This window comes from Mustela nigripes, chromosome 5 (genome assembly GCF_022355385.1).
Source record: "Mustela nigripes isolate SB6536 chromosome 5, MUSNIG.SB6536, whole genome shotgun sequence".
Taxonomy (NCBI): Eukaryota; Metazoa; Chordata; class Mammalia; order Carnivora; family Mustelidae; genus Mustela; species Mustela nigripes.
The window spans coordinates 104,669,928-104,685,674 of NC_081561.1; the positions used below are offsets into that span (position 1 = coordinate 104,669,928).

A 15,747-nucleotide genomic window follows, 5' to 3' on the forward strand; every position below is an offset into this window, starting at 1 on the left:
TTCATTGGAATTCCTGCTGTGGGGCCGCTGCATCTGCTTTTTGCTCCCAGGAGCCCCACCATGGATGGTCAAAGCTTCCTGAGAATCTGTCCTGTGAGGAATCCAGCCATTGCCAGCTGTCCAGTGGGCTTGGATGCAAAACAAAGTTTCTAGAGAATTCCTGTGTGCTCACAGCCGGAGCTAGGACCCTTCCTGCTTGTTACGTGGATGGTACAGAGGGTAGACGAGAAACGTGGAGTAGTTGGCTAATCATGAACATTACTCAGATAAGGGGGAAGTGCCTTTCAAACACGAAGTATCATGCAGTCGTTCTTGTTGGGACTTTCCATGTTTCAGTTCCAATGGGTTCTGATTTTTCAGATCAATTTCCAAATGTGTCTATTTTCTGCAATATTAACTTAGTGTTAATGGAGGTTAGAAACTAAATAAAAACATGGATGTCCCCCCCAAAAAAAAAAGAAAAGAAAAGAAATGCATTATCAGAGTTAATCCGTTTCCATCTCTATAAATGCTGTTTTATAAGAGAGGAAATAATAAAACTAACCAATATTATCAGTGTAGTCTGGCATGCTCTTTAGGTCTACAGGAGTTCTGTATGAAACTATTAATGCTTTCAGAATTTCTATAACAAGTTCTTCTAACCTAAATGGTATTATTTTACTCTGTATAAAAATAGTATATATTTCCTGTGCTTGGGATATTAATTTCAAGTATTTTCAGTATTTATAGAAACACTTTGTTCCTTTTTGTTTATATGTATATTAGTAGCACAGATTGGGAATTTTCATTTTTCACTTAATTTTCCAAGTAGGTATGTCTGTGTGGCTCAGTCCATGGGGCGTCAGCTCGGGTTATGATCTCAGGGTCTTGGGGTCGAGCCCCACATCGGGCTCCCTGCTCAGTGGGGAGTCTGCTTTTTCCTCTCCCTCTCTGTCTGTGTGCTCTTCCTCTCTCAAATTAATAAAATCTTTTAAAAAATTAATTTTTCAGGTCTTGAGAATGTACACCCTTAAACATAAAAGTTCATTTTTTAATTTTAATCATTTCTTGACAGTTAAATTGTTCTATAATTCATACACAAACATAGAGAAATAGACTTTATTTTTCCTGGATTTATCAAAGAAGTATTTCTAAATTTAATAATCTTAATATTGTTAAATGTTAAATACTTAAATTTCAAGACCACTCTGTAAGAAAAGACTTTAGAGTGTAAGTTTGTTGATTATCAAATATTTTTTTACATATGTAATATATTTATGTAACTGTGAACATGAGGCTTAAAAGATGAAATTATGTAAAAAATGAATTTATGAAGAAATAAGTTAGGTTTTAATTTCTTAGAATATAATGCTTATAATATGCTGTAATTAAACATGAGCAAATAAGACTCAGTAGAGTTTGTTTTTCAACCTACTGAAGTTTTGACAGGTTTTAGAAAATAGATATCTCAGGAAATAAAATGAAATTCCAACTGTAAGATTTTCAGACCCCTGATGAATTTTCAAAGTACATAGGCATTTTAGTGAAATTCAAGCTTGCAAAAGCATAGAAGCTGAATCTGTCTGGGCTGTCACTTAGTGGGTCTAGTGTTACTTCTTAATTTATTCATCAATAAGAGAAAATGAATCGCTTTCTAGGTTTGTACTATAGAAAGTGCCAGTTAATTTCCAAGGAAGGTGTTACTCATGATACGAAGCTCTTCTGCTTGATGCTACCACCAAGTGCTCATCTCCAGGTGCCAACTGGGCAACATGTTTACCTCAAGCTAACTATTACAGGTAAGGTAAATAGAGGCTTTGGGGAAACATTTTCTTTATTGATAAGCAGTTCCAAATCAGTACTAATCTTTTAGGAGATAACCGCTTAGGTTATTAATACGTGTTTCTGGCAGCTGATTGAGTGATAGCCCAATTCTAGATTTATAAATGCAACATTCCAATGTGTTGGAGCCATAGCCACACCATGCAATGTGGAGAACAAAGACACTGCTGCTAGTCAGGGAGAGAGGGTTCCATCAGCACTGGGATATATTCCTCACAGAACCCTCAAGGGAAGAGGTGAGGCAGTGCCCAGTGGTCCTGTGAGGGGAAACTACTAGAAAAACATGCCAGTATCTCTTAGTAACCATGTCTGCTTGGGTCACTTATGGAGTTGAATCTGTGAAATTGAAAATGAGTGGATGATTATAAATGATTTCCTTACACATGCCCTTGCGATAAGAAGCTCTGTAAAGATTTCACTGGGAAATTTTCCCCTCATTTTCATCCTGAAGTTACCTTATGTACTTGTTTTAAATGCCCTTAACCACGTCTAACGTTTTCTTGGCCTTTTGGAGCTGCAGAAGTTCACATTCTCACATCAGTCTCAGTCAGTCTAGCTGACTTGGTTGGTACACCATATTACCATGGCGCTAGGACGTTCCTCCTGTCATCATCACCAGTACCAGGATGTCATTCCATAGCTGGTATGCTCCCCAGCACAGTTACTGTCGATGGATTAGAATTTACACATAGATTAATTCTATATATGTCAAGGAGTCATGTAAAAAAATGGTCTTTTCAATGGGTGGTGACTCCTCTTTGTGTGGAATTTGGCTAGCTAAAATATAACATGAATTCTTATTAAAATTACCCTTTTTTTTTAATATTATATTCTTAGAGGTAGTTGTATTAATATCTTTTTCCTTCAGTTGCCAAAGTAACATATTGTGTATTAAAATATTAAAACAATTCAAAATATATAAAGCAAAAAGTGAAATTCTTCCCTTTCTCAACCCAAATGATCACTGTGGCCATCAGTAACCATTATTACAATTTGGTGCATAATCAAAGTTATTATGTGAGTCTGTAGTTTACATTGTTTACAATGTAAACTTTTGATGCCTTTTTATTCATAGCCCGTTACAAAGTTTATATCCTGATAGAACAGATGGTTGTCTAAGTTTATTACCATAAACCCCTATCATCTTATACCCCGCTTAATAAATATACAGTGTTTATATGATGGGTAAAGTATTGATTTGTGTAAATTATTTCAGCGTGCTTAGGCTGAAATACACATTTCACACACACACACACACACACACACACACACACTTATAATATATATAGAATTATATACACATTTGATTAAGTATGTACTGATAGCATCATAAAATCAGTTATGTTTCATCTTTATTCAGAGCTTTTGAGATTTTTAGAATTGAATTTCTTTGTCATAACTTTTTCTAGGTACTGAGATTGTGAAGCCATATACACCTGTATCTGATTTCTTACTCTCAGAGTTCAAGGAACCAGTTCTTCTCAACAATAAATACATCTACTTTTTGATCAAAGTCTATCCTGATGGACTCTTCACACCAGAGCTTGATCATCTTCAGATTGGTTAGTATTCTTTTTTAAACCTCATTTGTATTCTAGATTGGATCACGTGTTACACTGTCCTCTAGTTACCTCCATGTGGGAGTCCATGAAATAGTGAAACTCAACATGTCTATGACCAAAGTCATGTTCTCTTTATCCCACCAACCTATTCATATTCCCGCATTCTTCAGTATAACTGGATCATCCTTATCCCAGTCTGCAGGCTCCCATTTTCTCCCTCCAAAGTCCAGTCCACCACTAAGTTCTAAGGAGTCCACCTCACAGTGACTTTTTACTCTCTCTTTTCTATCCCTTCTGCCACCCTCTCAGATCAACACTTCATCATTTCTCTCATGACCTATAACTGTTCTCTCTCAGTTGCCTTTAATGGTATCTTTCTCTTTCTGTTTGTCTGCCTTTCCCAACTGCCCTGAGGATAGATTTAATCAGGTTGCTCTCCAGCTTTGAAGCTTCTCACGAGTGTTCACAACTTGACTGATGAAGTCCTCTGCACATCATGATCTCTCAGCCCAGACTTTCATGATCTGTCCAGCTTCATCTCTTGCCGTAACTACTCATGTGAACGTTACTCAGAGTTCCACAAGTTCATTGTCCTCATTCATAGATACATGCAGGTGCCTCACATAGGATGCCTATCACCCCTTCCTCTACCTGTTGGGTAGCCTTTTCTTTAAAGACCCAAACAAAATATCACGTCCTTTATGAAGCCTCCTTTCTCCTGAACCCCTCAGTAACTAACACTGTGTTCATAGCTCCAGGATAAGAAAAAATAAAATTTCTTCTTTACAGAACTTTGGATTTGAGGGTAAAGATTGTCTTAACTTGTCTTTGTAGTTCCTATACCTAGCATGGCAATTGGCACATAATAGACTCTGAATAAATGTACTTTGAAAGAATTAATAAAAAAGACTATCATGAAATCTAGTAAGATTTCAAGACCCCCTGTTCCTTTTTCTGTTCCTTTTTCTGCATCTGCAACTTTTTTTTTTTTAAAGATTTTATTTATTTTATTTGACAGAGAGAGAGATCACAAGTAGGCAGAGAGGCAGGCAGAGACAGAAGGGGAAACAGGCTCCCTGCTGAGCAGAGAGCCCGATGTGGGGCTCCATCCCAGGACACTGAGATCATGACCATTAGGCAGTGGCCTAACCAACTGAGCCACCCAGGCGCCCCTACATCTGCAGCTGTTCAATGCCTTTTGTTTAATAGTAAAAGTGCTCTTCTTGTTTCTAACACAACATTACCAGTAACATCGAGGTACCAGTGAAGTAGCTCACTAAAATTTGGAAATAAAGAAAATCTGTTGTGTTGTGAAAGTTAAGCCAGTCTTTACATAGTGGGTGTGATTAGTCCTCCTTGATTACATAAGTCAAATGTGAGTCTAAAGAATCTTGGAATGCCTGCAAATCTAGTGAAAGTGACTCTCCTCTTGTGGTAGATGGACACATGACTGTAACACAGCCTGTGGAAAGTGAACCCGTGTTATTATATCCTAATTATAGAGACTGTGTAAACAGAGCAGGGTGGAGAATTAGCCTAGAGTGTGGAAAGGGAAAGCCCAAAGAACAAGATCAGTGGTTTTTTCAGCTTCATCCAGGGGAGCTAGACATAGCACAAATACTTGTGCCACTTAGAGGGTAGTGATCACTCACGAAGCCTCATCACGGCCTAAATGAGCTCCCCTATGAAATTATCCACTTCTTTGTTTCAATTCCATTTCACCAAGCAACCCTTTAATGATGATTTTGGCTCTTCAAATGCCCTGCTTCTGGGAATGAGATGCCCTGGTTGGGGTGTGTAGGGTTCAGGTCGCTGGGTGCAGAGAGCCTTCCATAAATCAGTCACCGTTCTGGCAGGTTTACTTTAATATCTTGTGAACTTGATTAAAATCGGGCCCCTTGCCTGAGTCTAATCAGTTTTCTGACATTGGGAGGACTGGCGTGCTCACAGAAGTTCTCAAGCTAGCATCATTCTTTGAGGCATCTTTAGTAAAAAACCGACTGACCTTTTCCTGAAGATATTCTGATCTTAACGGTCCTTTTAAACTAGAACAGGGAGCTTCTGTTCCTTTATAATACTTAATTCATCAGTTGCTGCAGGATTCTTACTATCCTGCTATGGACAAGAAGGAAGATTTATGACCATTGGGGGCAGGGGGAGAAAAGTATTTGAAATTTTTAAAATGTTTTTTAAATGTTTTGCTTTTTTTTTTTTTAATTTTTAAAATTACATTGTAAATTTCTGAAATGTCCTAAAGGCAGTTCTCTTATATGAGTGGTACATAGTGATTATATCAAATTCACTGCAAATAATTTTTCTTGAATATTCTTATTCTAGATTGTGAAGTAGCATGCTCTAAGTATGGTCTCTGGCCTTTGTTTTTATAGGCATTAAATTCAGAAGAGTTTTTCTAATCAATAGGTCTTTTCAAAGATTTGATGGAGGTGAAGTTAGCACATTTACTGAAGTATGACTATAGAACACATTTCTATTTCAATTTTCTCTCCTAGCTTTATTGCTCTGGCTGAGAATCAATATGAAAATAGTTGAGTATATATTCTCCACCTTGTAGTGTACAAGGCAGGTATACTTGGACTTTGCTTTTGAGGTGCTTATAGTTTAGTTTAGCAGTCAATTTTCTGATAACAAATTATATTTAAATGCTTGTCAGTAGTTTGTAAATTAGATACTCCAGATGGTTTGGGAAAATAATGATGGGAAATGAGCATTATTAATTTGGTTAGAATGATATAATCCAAGTATACTTGGGGACATTAATGAGTATTCTCAAAACTCCTTACACATTTTAAAAGACTTAAGATTAATAGTCTGAAAGTTATGCTTTCACACTTTTACTCATCAGAGTTCAAAATGCAACTAGCTTAACTTCAGTTTCCCTGATTTTTTTTTTTTCTGATTTAGTTTATATTTCATTGTTTAGGAGATTCTGTTTCTGTAAGCAATCCTGAGGGCAATTTTAAAACATCCCAGTTCCAAGAATTAGAAGATCTCTTTTTATTGGCAGCTGGAACAGGCTTCACACCAATGGCTAAAATACTGAATTATGCTTTGACTAACATACCCAGTCTCAGGTATGTAATTTTATCTTTTTAATTACTATCCTTTGTGAGGCTGTTAGATTAGTATAAGGTCTTCTAAATTAATTACTCAGTGGACCTTAATGGATATATGCTCATTCCCTAATTTATCATTTCTTACCCTATGTCCTCCAGTCCTAGCTGTTTTACTAACTTGATTCTTTTATTTTGGATACTTTTGGTTACCTAATCGGCATTAAAGAAAACATTTCATGCCACTTTATGTTAAGACTTTTCCATTCATGTGTATCTTAAATGTAATCAAAATAGTTCTTTTTGAGTTGTTGTTGTTTTTTCTTTTAAGGAAAGTGAAGCTGATGTTCTTCAATAAAACAGAGGATGATATAATTTGGAGAAGCCAGTTGGAGAAATTAGCATTTAAAGATAAAAGGTATTAAAATGGTGTTCGCTCCGCATTTCAATGTTCAAAAATATGTAGTCAGTCTAGGCCTTAACTCCTTTGATTGGAGTTTTTAATTGGCCAGGAAGCTCCTTCAAAAACAAAATAAGCTAATCAATAATTCTCTCAGTGTAAGTAATGTTAATACCCTTCCTTCAAAGAAGTATTGTTCAATAAGATTAACATGACATCATATATGTATCAATAAAATATATACTGGGCTTTACATTGTGTGACTTATACTGAGTTGGGTTTCATCGAAAATGACGTAGTATACCCAACTCGATATTTCAAGATTTTTTTTATAGTGGGCACAAATCAAATAAATGTGATGAGATAGACCAAGCAAAAATAAGTATTTTTCTTTAGTACAAAATTTCTTAGAGCATTTAATATGCTAATGTCCACTGTGACTTTTCAAGATGGGGGGCTTTTTTATACAGTGTTAAGATTTTCTTCATTTTTGTCTATTTACATTAATGCTTATTAATGACTGTGGTCCTCAGTACACACCTTGGGAAATGCTGGAATAGGCAATAGAGAAAAGTCTGAGTCAGACCAAACTGTGGTAAAACAAGAACATGAAAATCTGTTTCATTGAAAAAAAGCCCTAGCACTGTCAGCTGAAATAAGATTTTTGAAACGGGCATATTCCCAAGTCCTCTAAACAGATTTAAAAGTGGTAGGAAATTTTAAAGGAATTTTTTAGAAGAGTGGCTCAGACTAGCTGTCATACTTTCTAAAGCATTTCTGAAGCTCTTTGTAAGAAATTCAGTCCTTTGAAAGACTTCACACAAAATATCTGAAGTAAATAGGTTGAGGATCATGCAGTACAGATAAAATTCTAGGCCCTTTTGAAAGAGCTAAAGATGTCAGAAACTCAGCTATTCTGGGGCTCCATTTCTCATTGAATACTTGGGAAGGGAAGCCTTGGCCTCCTCTTGCTTTTCCTCCTTCTGTCCTCCATCGTTCTCTCTTCATAAGTAATATTCACAAATTAAGGATGACTTGAACTTACTTATCCTTAAGTATTTAGTCTTCTTACAAACTTATACCATAAACCTAAGAATATTAACTATGATTCAGATAGCTATATGGCAGTTTAGATCATGGTTTAAAGAAATACCAGTTCCTGGGTTCACAAGTGTCTTTTTCACTATTTTCAAAGTGGAAAATTAGAAGAGTATGTATCAAAAAGCCTAAAGCCCTAATTTTGAGTTTTCATTCTACCCTTCAGTGGTTTGGAACTTATTCAAAAATTACTTAGCTCTTTGAGCCTGTCTCTTCAAAATAAAATAATGATATATTTCCTACTTACTTCATAAGGCTATAATGCAAGGACTAGAGAAGATTGTATAAGTGCCTTGAAAACTGGGAAGCCCTACCTCAGATATGTGGATTTGGGTTTCGAAGAACTTTACCTACATGTGTTTCATTTCTGTATTAACTGTTCGAGCTCCAGTTTTCCTATATCAAATAACTTAAACAGCATAGCTAGGCTTTTTTTTTTTTTTAACTTTAGGGTTTCTTAAAAGTATTTCTGGCAGTATTTTGACAAAGCTATTTTTTAAGATAGTTCCCTTGTACAAGAAGATCCATTTACCAGTATTTGAATGAATAGACCTTGTCCTTTTAGTCTTTCAGTAGGAGTTAAACTTGATTTAAGAAGTATTTGGTCTAAAGAAATCTGTTGACAGCCTCTAGATATACAGTGTGTTTCCTTTCATTCTGTTTTGTTTTGGTGTACATGATCAGAATTTGGGTTGGTGGATTGCATAGGCTGAAGTGTTGAGGATGAGGAAAGGCCCCACTTTTGTTTTCTCACGTCTGGGTGACTGGACTGATAGCACTCACCAGGCTTGTGCTCCTCTCCACCTTGCAGAGAAAAGTGCTAGTGTTCGGACTTCTGGCCTGCCTTTACCCTTCCTCTTCTGCTCCTTCTCCTTCTCTTCTTGCTCTCCGCTCTTGCTTCTGTGCTCTCACTCTCTCTCTGCTCACTTACCTCCTCCTTCTTCTTCCTAGAGACGCAGCTGTCCTTGCTTGAGGCTGACCTCTAGCGTTGTATAGTTTATGGTCCCTGGAGACATAAAGATGTATAGATGGCTGTGGAATGTCTCTCTGCAATGTTACCATATTCTGAGGCTTTATAAGAAAGCTAACCTTAAAAGCTTATTGGTGGGTTTTGTAGCACTGTTGATTGTTAAGTCCCATACAAAAAAGGAAAGTAGAAGTTCAGATTTGATATAAAGTTATTTTAGATACTCACATCTGTGTTTCTGTTAGCATTTAAGGCCTCAGTTTTTCCATTTGTAGAATAGGAATATCAATACCTACATCATAGAATTGTTTGGGTATGGAGGTCAGTGAGGTACTATATATGTAGATGCCTCACCCAGAATTAGCATATGTGTAGCATTCATTCATTCATTAAATACATGGGAGCTTCTACCATGTGCCTGCATACAGGGGCACAACAGCGAACAGCATACTGTGTTGGCTTATTTTCCCATGCAATCCAGGGGATATATCTCTTCATTGACCCACATTGCTAAACTTCACAGAATTGCAGAACACAGGTATATCATAAATACTTTTTTTGGATATTTCTATTTCAATCAAGTTCCATTAAGTGTAGAATTTGAACAGAAAATAGCTTACTTGAATTTTATCTAAATATGTTATTACACTTGACACTTAACTCCAGTGGTTAAGACTCCATTCAAAAAATTTCAGATCTGGGGTGCCTGGGTGGCTCAGTGGGTTGAAGCCTCTGCCTTTGGCTTGGGTCATGATCCCAGGGTCCTGGGATTGAGCCCCGCATTGGGCTCTCTGCTCAGTTGGGAGCCTACCCCACCCTGCCTCTCTGCCTATTTGTGATCTCTGTATGTCAAGTAAATAAATAAAATCTTAAAAAAAATTTTTTCAAATCTAGCACAATCTCACACATTTATTTTTCTAGAGAAAACAGAAAGCAAATATGTATGGTAGTGGATGTAGCTAATTAGTATGTAAACTGGAATGCAAATTGAACTTCACTTATCTTTCTCTTGACTACTGAACAGTGTTATGCATGAGGTCCCACCCCAGCAGAATGCTCTAGCTCTGTGAGTTCTCAGCTTTTGCAGAATGATCTTTGAGGGGTAGGATAGCTTGACAAGGAGATTGACTTCTGGGCAACATTTTGTAATATAGAAATATAACAAGTGTTTTCCTTCACTTTCAGAGCATTTTTGGAGAAAATAACCTTCTTTTAGTTAAGCGCTCTTTCTCTTTCTGACACACAAACACGTGTGCACAGACACACACTCATCTTTTTTTTTTTTAAGATTTTTATTTATTTATTTTGAGAGAGAGAGAGAGAGACAAAGTGAGAGAGAGCATGAGAGGGGAGGTCAGAGGGTGAAGCAGACTCCCCATGGAGCTGGGAGCCCAGTGTGGGATTTGATTGCAGGACTCTGGGACCATGACCTGAGCTGAAGGCAGTTGCTTAACCAACTGAACCACCCAGGTGCCCCCATACTGATCTTTTTGTTTTGTATTTTTTTAAATAATGTAGTCATACTGACTGTATGTTTTATAATTACATTTTCTACTTAATGTATTATGCCTATTCTGTGCATTAGACTACTTTAAAGCAGTGGTTTTCCATCTGGAGTAATTTTTGTCTGCCACCATGACTTCAGGGGGCATTTATGTCTGAAAACATTTTTATCATCACCACTGAGGACATCTAGTTGGTAGAGGCCATGAAGGCTGCTAACTTCCTACAGCACACAGGACAGACTCTCACTGCAAAGAAATACCCATCCCCAAAGGCCAGTATTGCCACTTGGGAAAACTTGCACTATACCATGATTTTTCATAGCTACATTGTATTTGATCATGTAAGCATACCATGATTTATTTAACCAATCCCCTGCTGTTTGGTCTAGAGATTAGAAGTTGTTCTGTACCTCTCTATAAAGGATAAAAATTCATCAAAAGAATCAACAGGTCAGAGAATACCAAGACTATTGATATATTTTGGCAAATGGGCTCTAGAAAGATAAAATACCCAGCACAGAATATTGCACCCCACACACTCAATATGTTAGTGTCTTTATTTTCCCTAGAAAGGATGAGATTAATGTTTAGGGCATATGGGAAAGAGAAAAGGAAAGGGATTCCAAGCAGCAAAGGAATGGGGGCACAAAGGACCGTGTTGTGTACCCCGTTATAGGCACCAGTGGGTCATGTGCCTCACTTCACATGTCTGTGAAAAGCATTCTTAATGTTGGGAAAAGATACAGAGCGAGTAAGAGGACCTAGTGGTGGAGAAGTCCCGAAGGTCAGTAGTAACAGCAAAGACCGTACTTTGAGAGGTACAAATCCTATGTTACAAAGGTTATAGAGTGATTCTGTTTTTGTGAGGGTGGGGATGGCAAAACTTCAATGGAAGAAGGGGCTTTGGAGCTGAGCTTTGGGAAGCAATTAGCATTTCTGTGAACAGGAGAAGAAATTTGGGTGATAGGATTTTAGGAGCAAAAAACCATAAGGGCCAGTATGTTGAGTGATTTAGCATTTAGCAAAAGAGCCCGGTCCAGTTTTGTTGAACTATATACATTGCATAATGGAGAACAATGTGAAATAACTCTGTGCAAAAATAAAACCATTAATTAGATCTATTTAGAAGGAATCTTAGTGGTGATCACCTCAAATCCTCTCCTTTTGCAGCCAAAGAAACAGGGTAGGTTAAAATCAGGGAATGGAAGACCTTGAGTGTAATTCATATATTAAGTAAGTGTGTACAAAGTGGGCATGGGAAGCTCTGGCCACATGGGAAGGAAGCTTGTCTCCCTTTATTACCCACAGGCTCTGCGGATAATGACTGGCTCTGTTTCTCTACTCTGGTATCCACATTAGGACTTGCAGTGTTTCAGTCCAGTTGATCTAGCAAAAGCTGATGATTTGAGAGTCAAAAGTAAATGGAAAATGTGCCCGAACCCCTTTCTTTTTCTCCAGCCTATGATGTGTTCAGATATGTGGACCCCTAATCTGGACCCTTAAGCACTCTCTTCCTCCCAGATGGTCCTCAAATGGTGTGTTTCTTAGAGTGTTCGTGTGTGTTCCCCGCTAAAGGGCTCTGTGAATAAATAAATTTGAAAAAGAATATATGCCATATTACCTCCTTGAAGATTTGCTGGGAAATTAGCATATGCAAGGTTTTGAGAAATTCTGAAGAAATCTATTTAAGTTTTCTTAACCCAGTAGTCCCAAACTCATTTGATAGGTTAGCCTTTTCTCATGGATTACCATTCAACATCAGGAAGCACACAGTATTTCATCAGATTCATTTTGAGAAGTGTTTCCATAATGTATATATTTTATCAAATTTTAATCCCTAGCTATTTATTTTGTGAGTTATTTTCCTGTGTGCAAATAACAAGTCTTCTTGCTGTTTCTGGTATTTTTTATTAAGTTTTTAATTTTGATTCCAGTATAGTTAACATGTTCTGTTAGTTTTAGGTATAGAGTATAGTGATTCAATGATTCTGTACATTACCCAGTGCTCATCATGATAAGTACACTCTTTACTCCTCATCGCCTTTTTCACCCATCCCCCACCCACCTGCCCTCTGGTAACCACCCGTTTGTTCTCTGTAGTTAAGTGTCGGCTTCTTGGTTTGTTTCACTCTCTCTTCTTTTTTCCTTTGCTCATTTGTTTTGTTTCTTAAATTCCATGTGTGAGTGAAATCATATGGTATTATTCAGCCACAAAAAAAAAAAAAAGTGAAATCTTGCCGTTTGCAACAACATGGATGGAGCTGGAGAGTATAATAGTAAGGGGAATGGAGAAAATGAGAAAGACAGATACCATATGATCTAGTATTTTTCTTTTAGGCCCTGGATACCCTAAAATACTATTCTCTGGGTAGTTACCAATCACAGAAGCTTCAAAAGCACAAAGTTGTAAGATGGGATCAGGGTTTTTAGGAGAACTAATAGCAATGATGTGTCAGATAGATTTGGGCTGAGGGTATTAGGGCAGTATTTTATTTTACTTTTTCATTATTTAAAAGATCTTACTTATTTATTTGACAGAGAGAGACACACAGCAAGAGAAAGAACAGAAGCAGCAGAAGTGGGAGAGGGAGAAGCAGGCCTCCCGCTGAGCAGCGAGCCTGATGCGAGGCTCCATCCCAGGACTCTGAGGATCATGACCTGAGCCAAAGGCAGATGCTTAAGATTGAGCTACCCAGGCACCCCTAGGGCAGTATTTTAGATAAGAGGTCTAAGGGCTTCAGTGAAGTTGTTGTAGTAAACATGGAAGGGTAGGGGACGCATGTAAGAACTATGAAGGAGGTAGGTTTCAGAAGCTGAGTGCCTGGAGGAGGGACTTGGTTGTTGGATGACTGCGGGCTCTGCATAGGATTTAGACTGAATGAATACAATTGTATGTCAAGATATTTCATCTCAGATCATTATCCATCTACTCTAAAAGAATTTTTTTCACAAGCTTATTTACTGCCATTGACATTTAGAACACACAGGCATTTTCTAGGAGCAGGTCTCTTCTCTCTTCATTCTATTTTTATGTTGCTTTGCACTTTATAGATGATCTAAATTTATTGTCGGTAACATTTTCAAGAGTTCTAGACCTTTCCTGCATTTTGAAATCGTAGGGCAGGAAGGAATTTCAGAACTTTTATTCTTATGCCTCAAGATTGTTATTGTTTCAGGTGGCAATTTGGCCTTCTTCCAGAATAAACCAGAAGAGAGGATTCCATAGTAACCATCTGTGTCTTGATAGGGTAAAAAGGAGTCCCTCTTTTAAGTGTTCTTGAGTCTTAACTTGATATGGCTCCTACTCCAGTGTAAGCTCTTCTAGTCCTGTGAAGGGGATAAGCAAGATAGCAGCCTTTCACAATATCCCTAAAAATTGCATCCGTGTGACTGTTCACTTTTTTCATTGAGTGCCCAAAAGTTACAGTCAAGGGACCATTGTGTGAATAAATGTGAAATGTATGAGAAGTTTACACCATTTATGTAAGGATCTCAGTTATTTACCACCCTTCAGTGGACACCTGCAGAAAGTATGCCAATGATAGGCTGTTATTTTTTTTTTTAAACATCTCAGTAAAAGAAAATTGTGAGGTTTTTTTTCAGATGAGAGGGACACCACTATTGATTTATATGTCTTCATAGTTTTGTTCCAGTGACAGACTTGTTGGAAATAGAGCTAGAGGAGACACTTTTTTATCTTTAATTTAACAAGGCAGTTTCTATCTTTTCTCCAGTTGTCTATGTGTAATTGGGAATGTCTTAAGATAGTAGTTCAGCAGCTGTTTTGGGTCTCCTTTGATAATCTGATGAAGGATTATGTCTTCCCAGAAAAATACACTTACAAGTTCATGTACATTTTTTAATGTGATTTCATAGATGCCAACACATGACTTTGTTCTTCTAAGTACAGTTTTTAGGGGTGCCTGGTTGGCTCATTTGTTTAAGTGTCTGCCTTGGGCTCAGGTCCATGATCCCAGGGTCCTGGACTCGAGCCCCTCATCGGGCTCCCTGCTGAGCCAGGAGCCTGCTTCTCCCTCTCCTGTTGCCCCCTGCTTGTGCTTTCTCTCTCCTCTGTCAAATAAATAAATAAAATATTTTTTAAAAATAAGTACAGTTTCAGGGGCACCTGGGTGGCTCAGTGGGTTAAAGCCTCTGCCTTCGGCTCAGGTCATGATCCCAAGATCCTGGAATCAAGCCCCACATGGGGCTCTCTGCTTGGCAGGGAGCCTGCTTCCTCCTCTCTCTCTGCCTACTTGTGATCTCTCTCTCTGTCAAATAAATAAATAAAATCTTTAAAAAAAAAAAAGTACAGTTTTTATTTTTGACCAATATGGCTTTGTAAATACATTTCTTTATTCATTCATCTGGCATTTTTGCACTCTTTCCTCAAGCCAAGCCTAGATCCAGTATTAAATAAGGCAGCCAAGCATTCCTGCCCTCATGGAGCAGTAAACAAATACAACATTCTAGAATTATCTAAAACTATCTTAATTTTACATGCTAACAAGGAAAAAATCGGTTAGTAAAAGGAAGTCTTTGGGAAGCTTTTTTTTTTTTTTAAGATTTTATTTATTTATTTGACAAAGAGAGATCACAAGCAGGCAGAGAGAGAGGAGGAAGCAGGCTCCCTGCTGAGCAGAGAGCCCGATGCAGGGCTCGATCCCAGGATCCTAAGATCATGACCTGAGCCGAAGGCAGAGGCCCAACCCACTGAGCCACCCAGGCACCCCTTGGGAAGCTCTTTTGTACAGAGTAGATTAGAGTGCTGCTGAAACTACCTGGGAGCCTCAGAGGTTAAAAAAAAAAAAAAAGGTAATTCTTTAGGGTTCTTAAATATAAAAATCAGAATACTAGAATAAGGATCATAGAGTTCTCCCACCTTGTCCTATACATGGGCAAATAAGACCTAGAGGCTGGGGTCTGGGTGAGAGCTAGGACTGGTTTTCTCACCCCTGGCAGGCACTCTGACGTGGTCTGTAGTGCTTCATGCCAGTCTGTTTTGGGGACTCAGCGGCAGCAGAGCGATGTGAGGAAGAGCAGCACCAGATCCCTCTTGTTTCTCTTGTGATGCTTGGCTCCCTTGGCCCCCTCGCAAGGGAAACTTTTTTCCGCTTTTTCTTAAGATTGACATTAATGGATGATTTCATTTCTGCTGGTCTTGAGAAAATATCTTATTCACTGGAAATGGTAGAAAATCATTTGATCTGATGCTACTAAAAATGGGAAGAATTAATTGGCATTTGCTACTTTGGAGAGCAGGTACAACATAAAATGTTTAATTTACTGTGATTCTTTACCAGTAATTCACTCAACAGATTACAGA

At 37.9% G+C, this 15,747-nt stretch overlaps 1 protein-coding gene across 4 annotated transcripts in view; it reads left to right on the forward strand.

Moving 5' to 3' along the window:
- The window catches only part of LOC132018269 (cytochrome b5 reductase 4), a 99,781-nt gene that overhangs the window by 76,244 nt on the left and 7,790 nt on the right, over nucleotides 1-15,747 (forward strand). For all 4 annotated transcript variants that reach the window (XM_059401007.1, XM_059401005.1, XM_059401006.1 and 1 more), the window contains 4 exons: nucleotides 1,638-1,778; nucleotides 3,231-3,383; nucleotides 6,325-6,475; nucleotides 6,786-6,872. In XM_059401007.1, coding sequence (XP_059256990.1) covers nucleotides 1,638-1,778; nucleotides 3,231-3,383; nucleotides 6,325-6,475; nucleotides 6,786-6,872 — 532 coding nt within the window. The remainder of the gene's footprint in view (nucleotides 1-1,637; nucleotides 1,779-3,230; nucleotides 3,384-6,324; nucleotides 6,476-6,785; nucleotides 6,873-15,747) is intronic.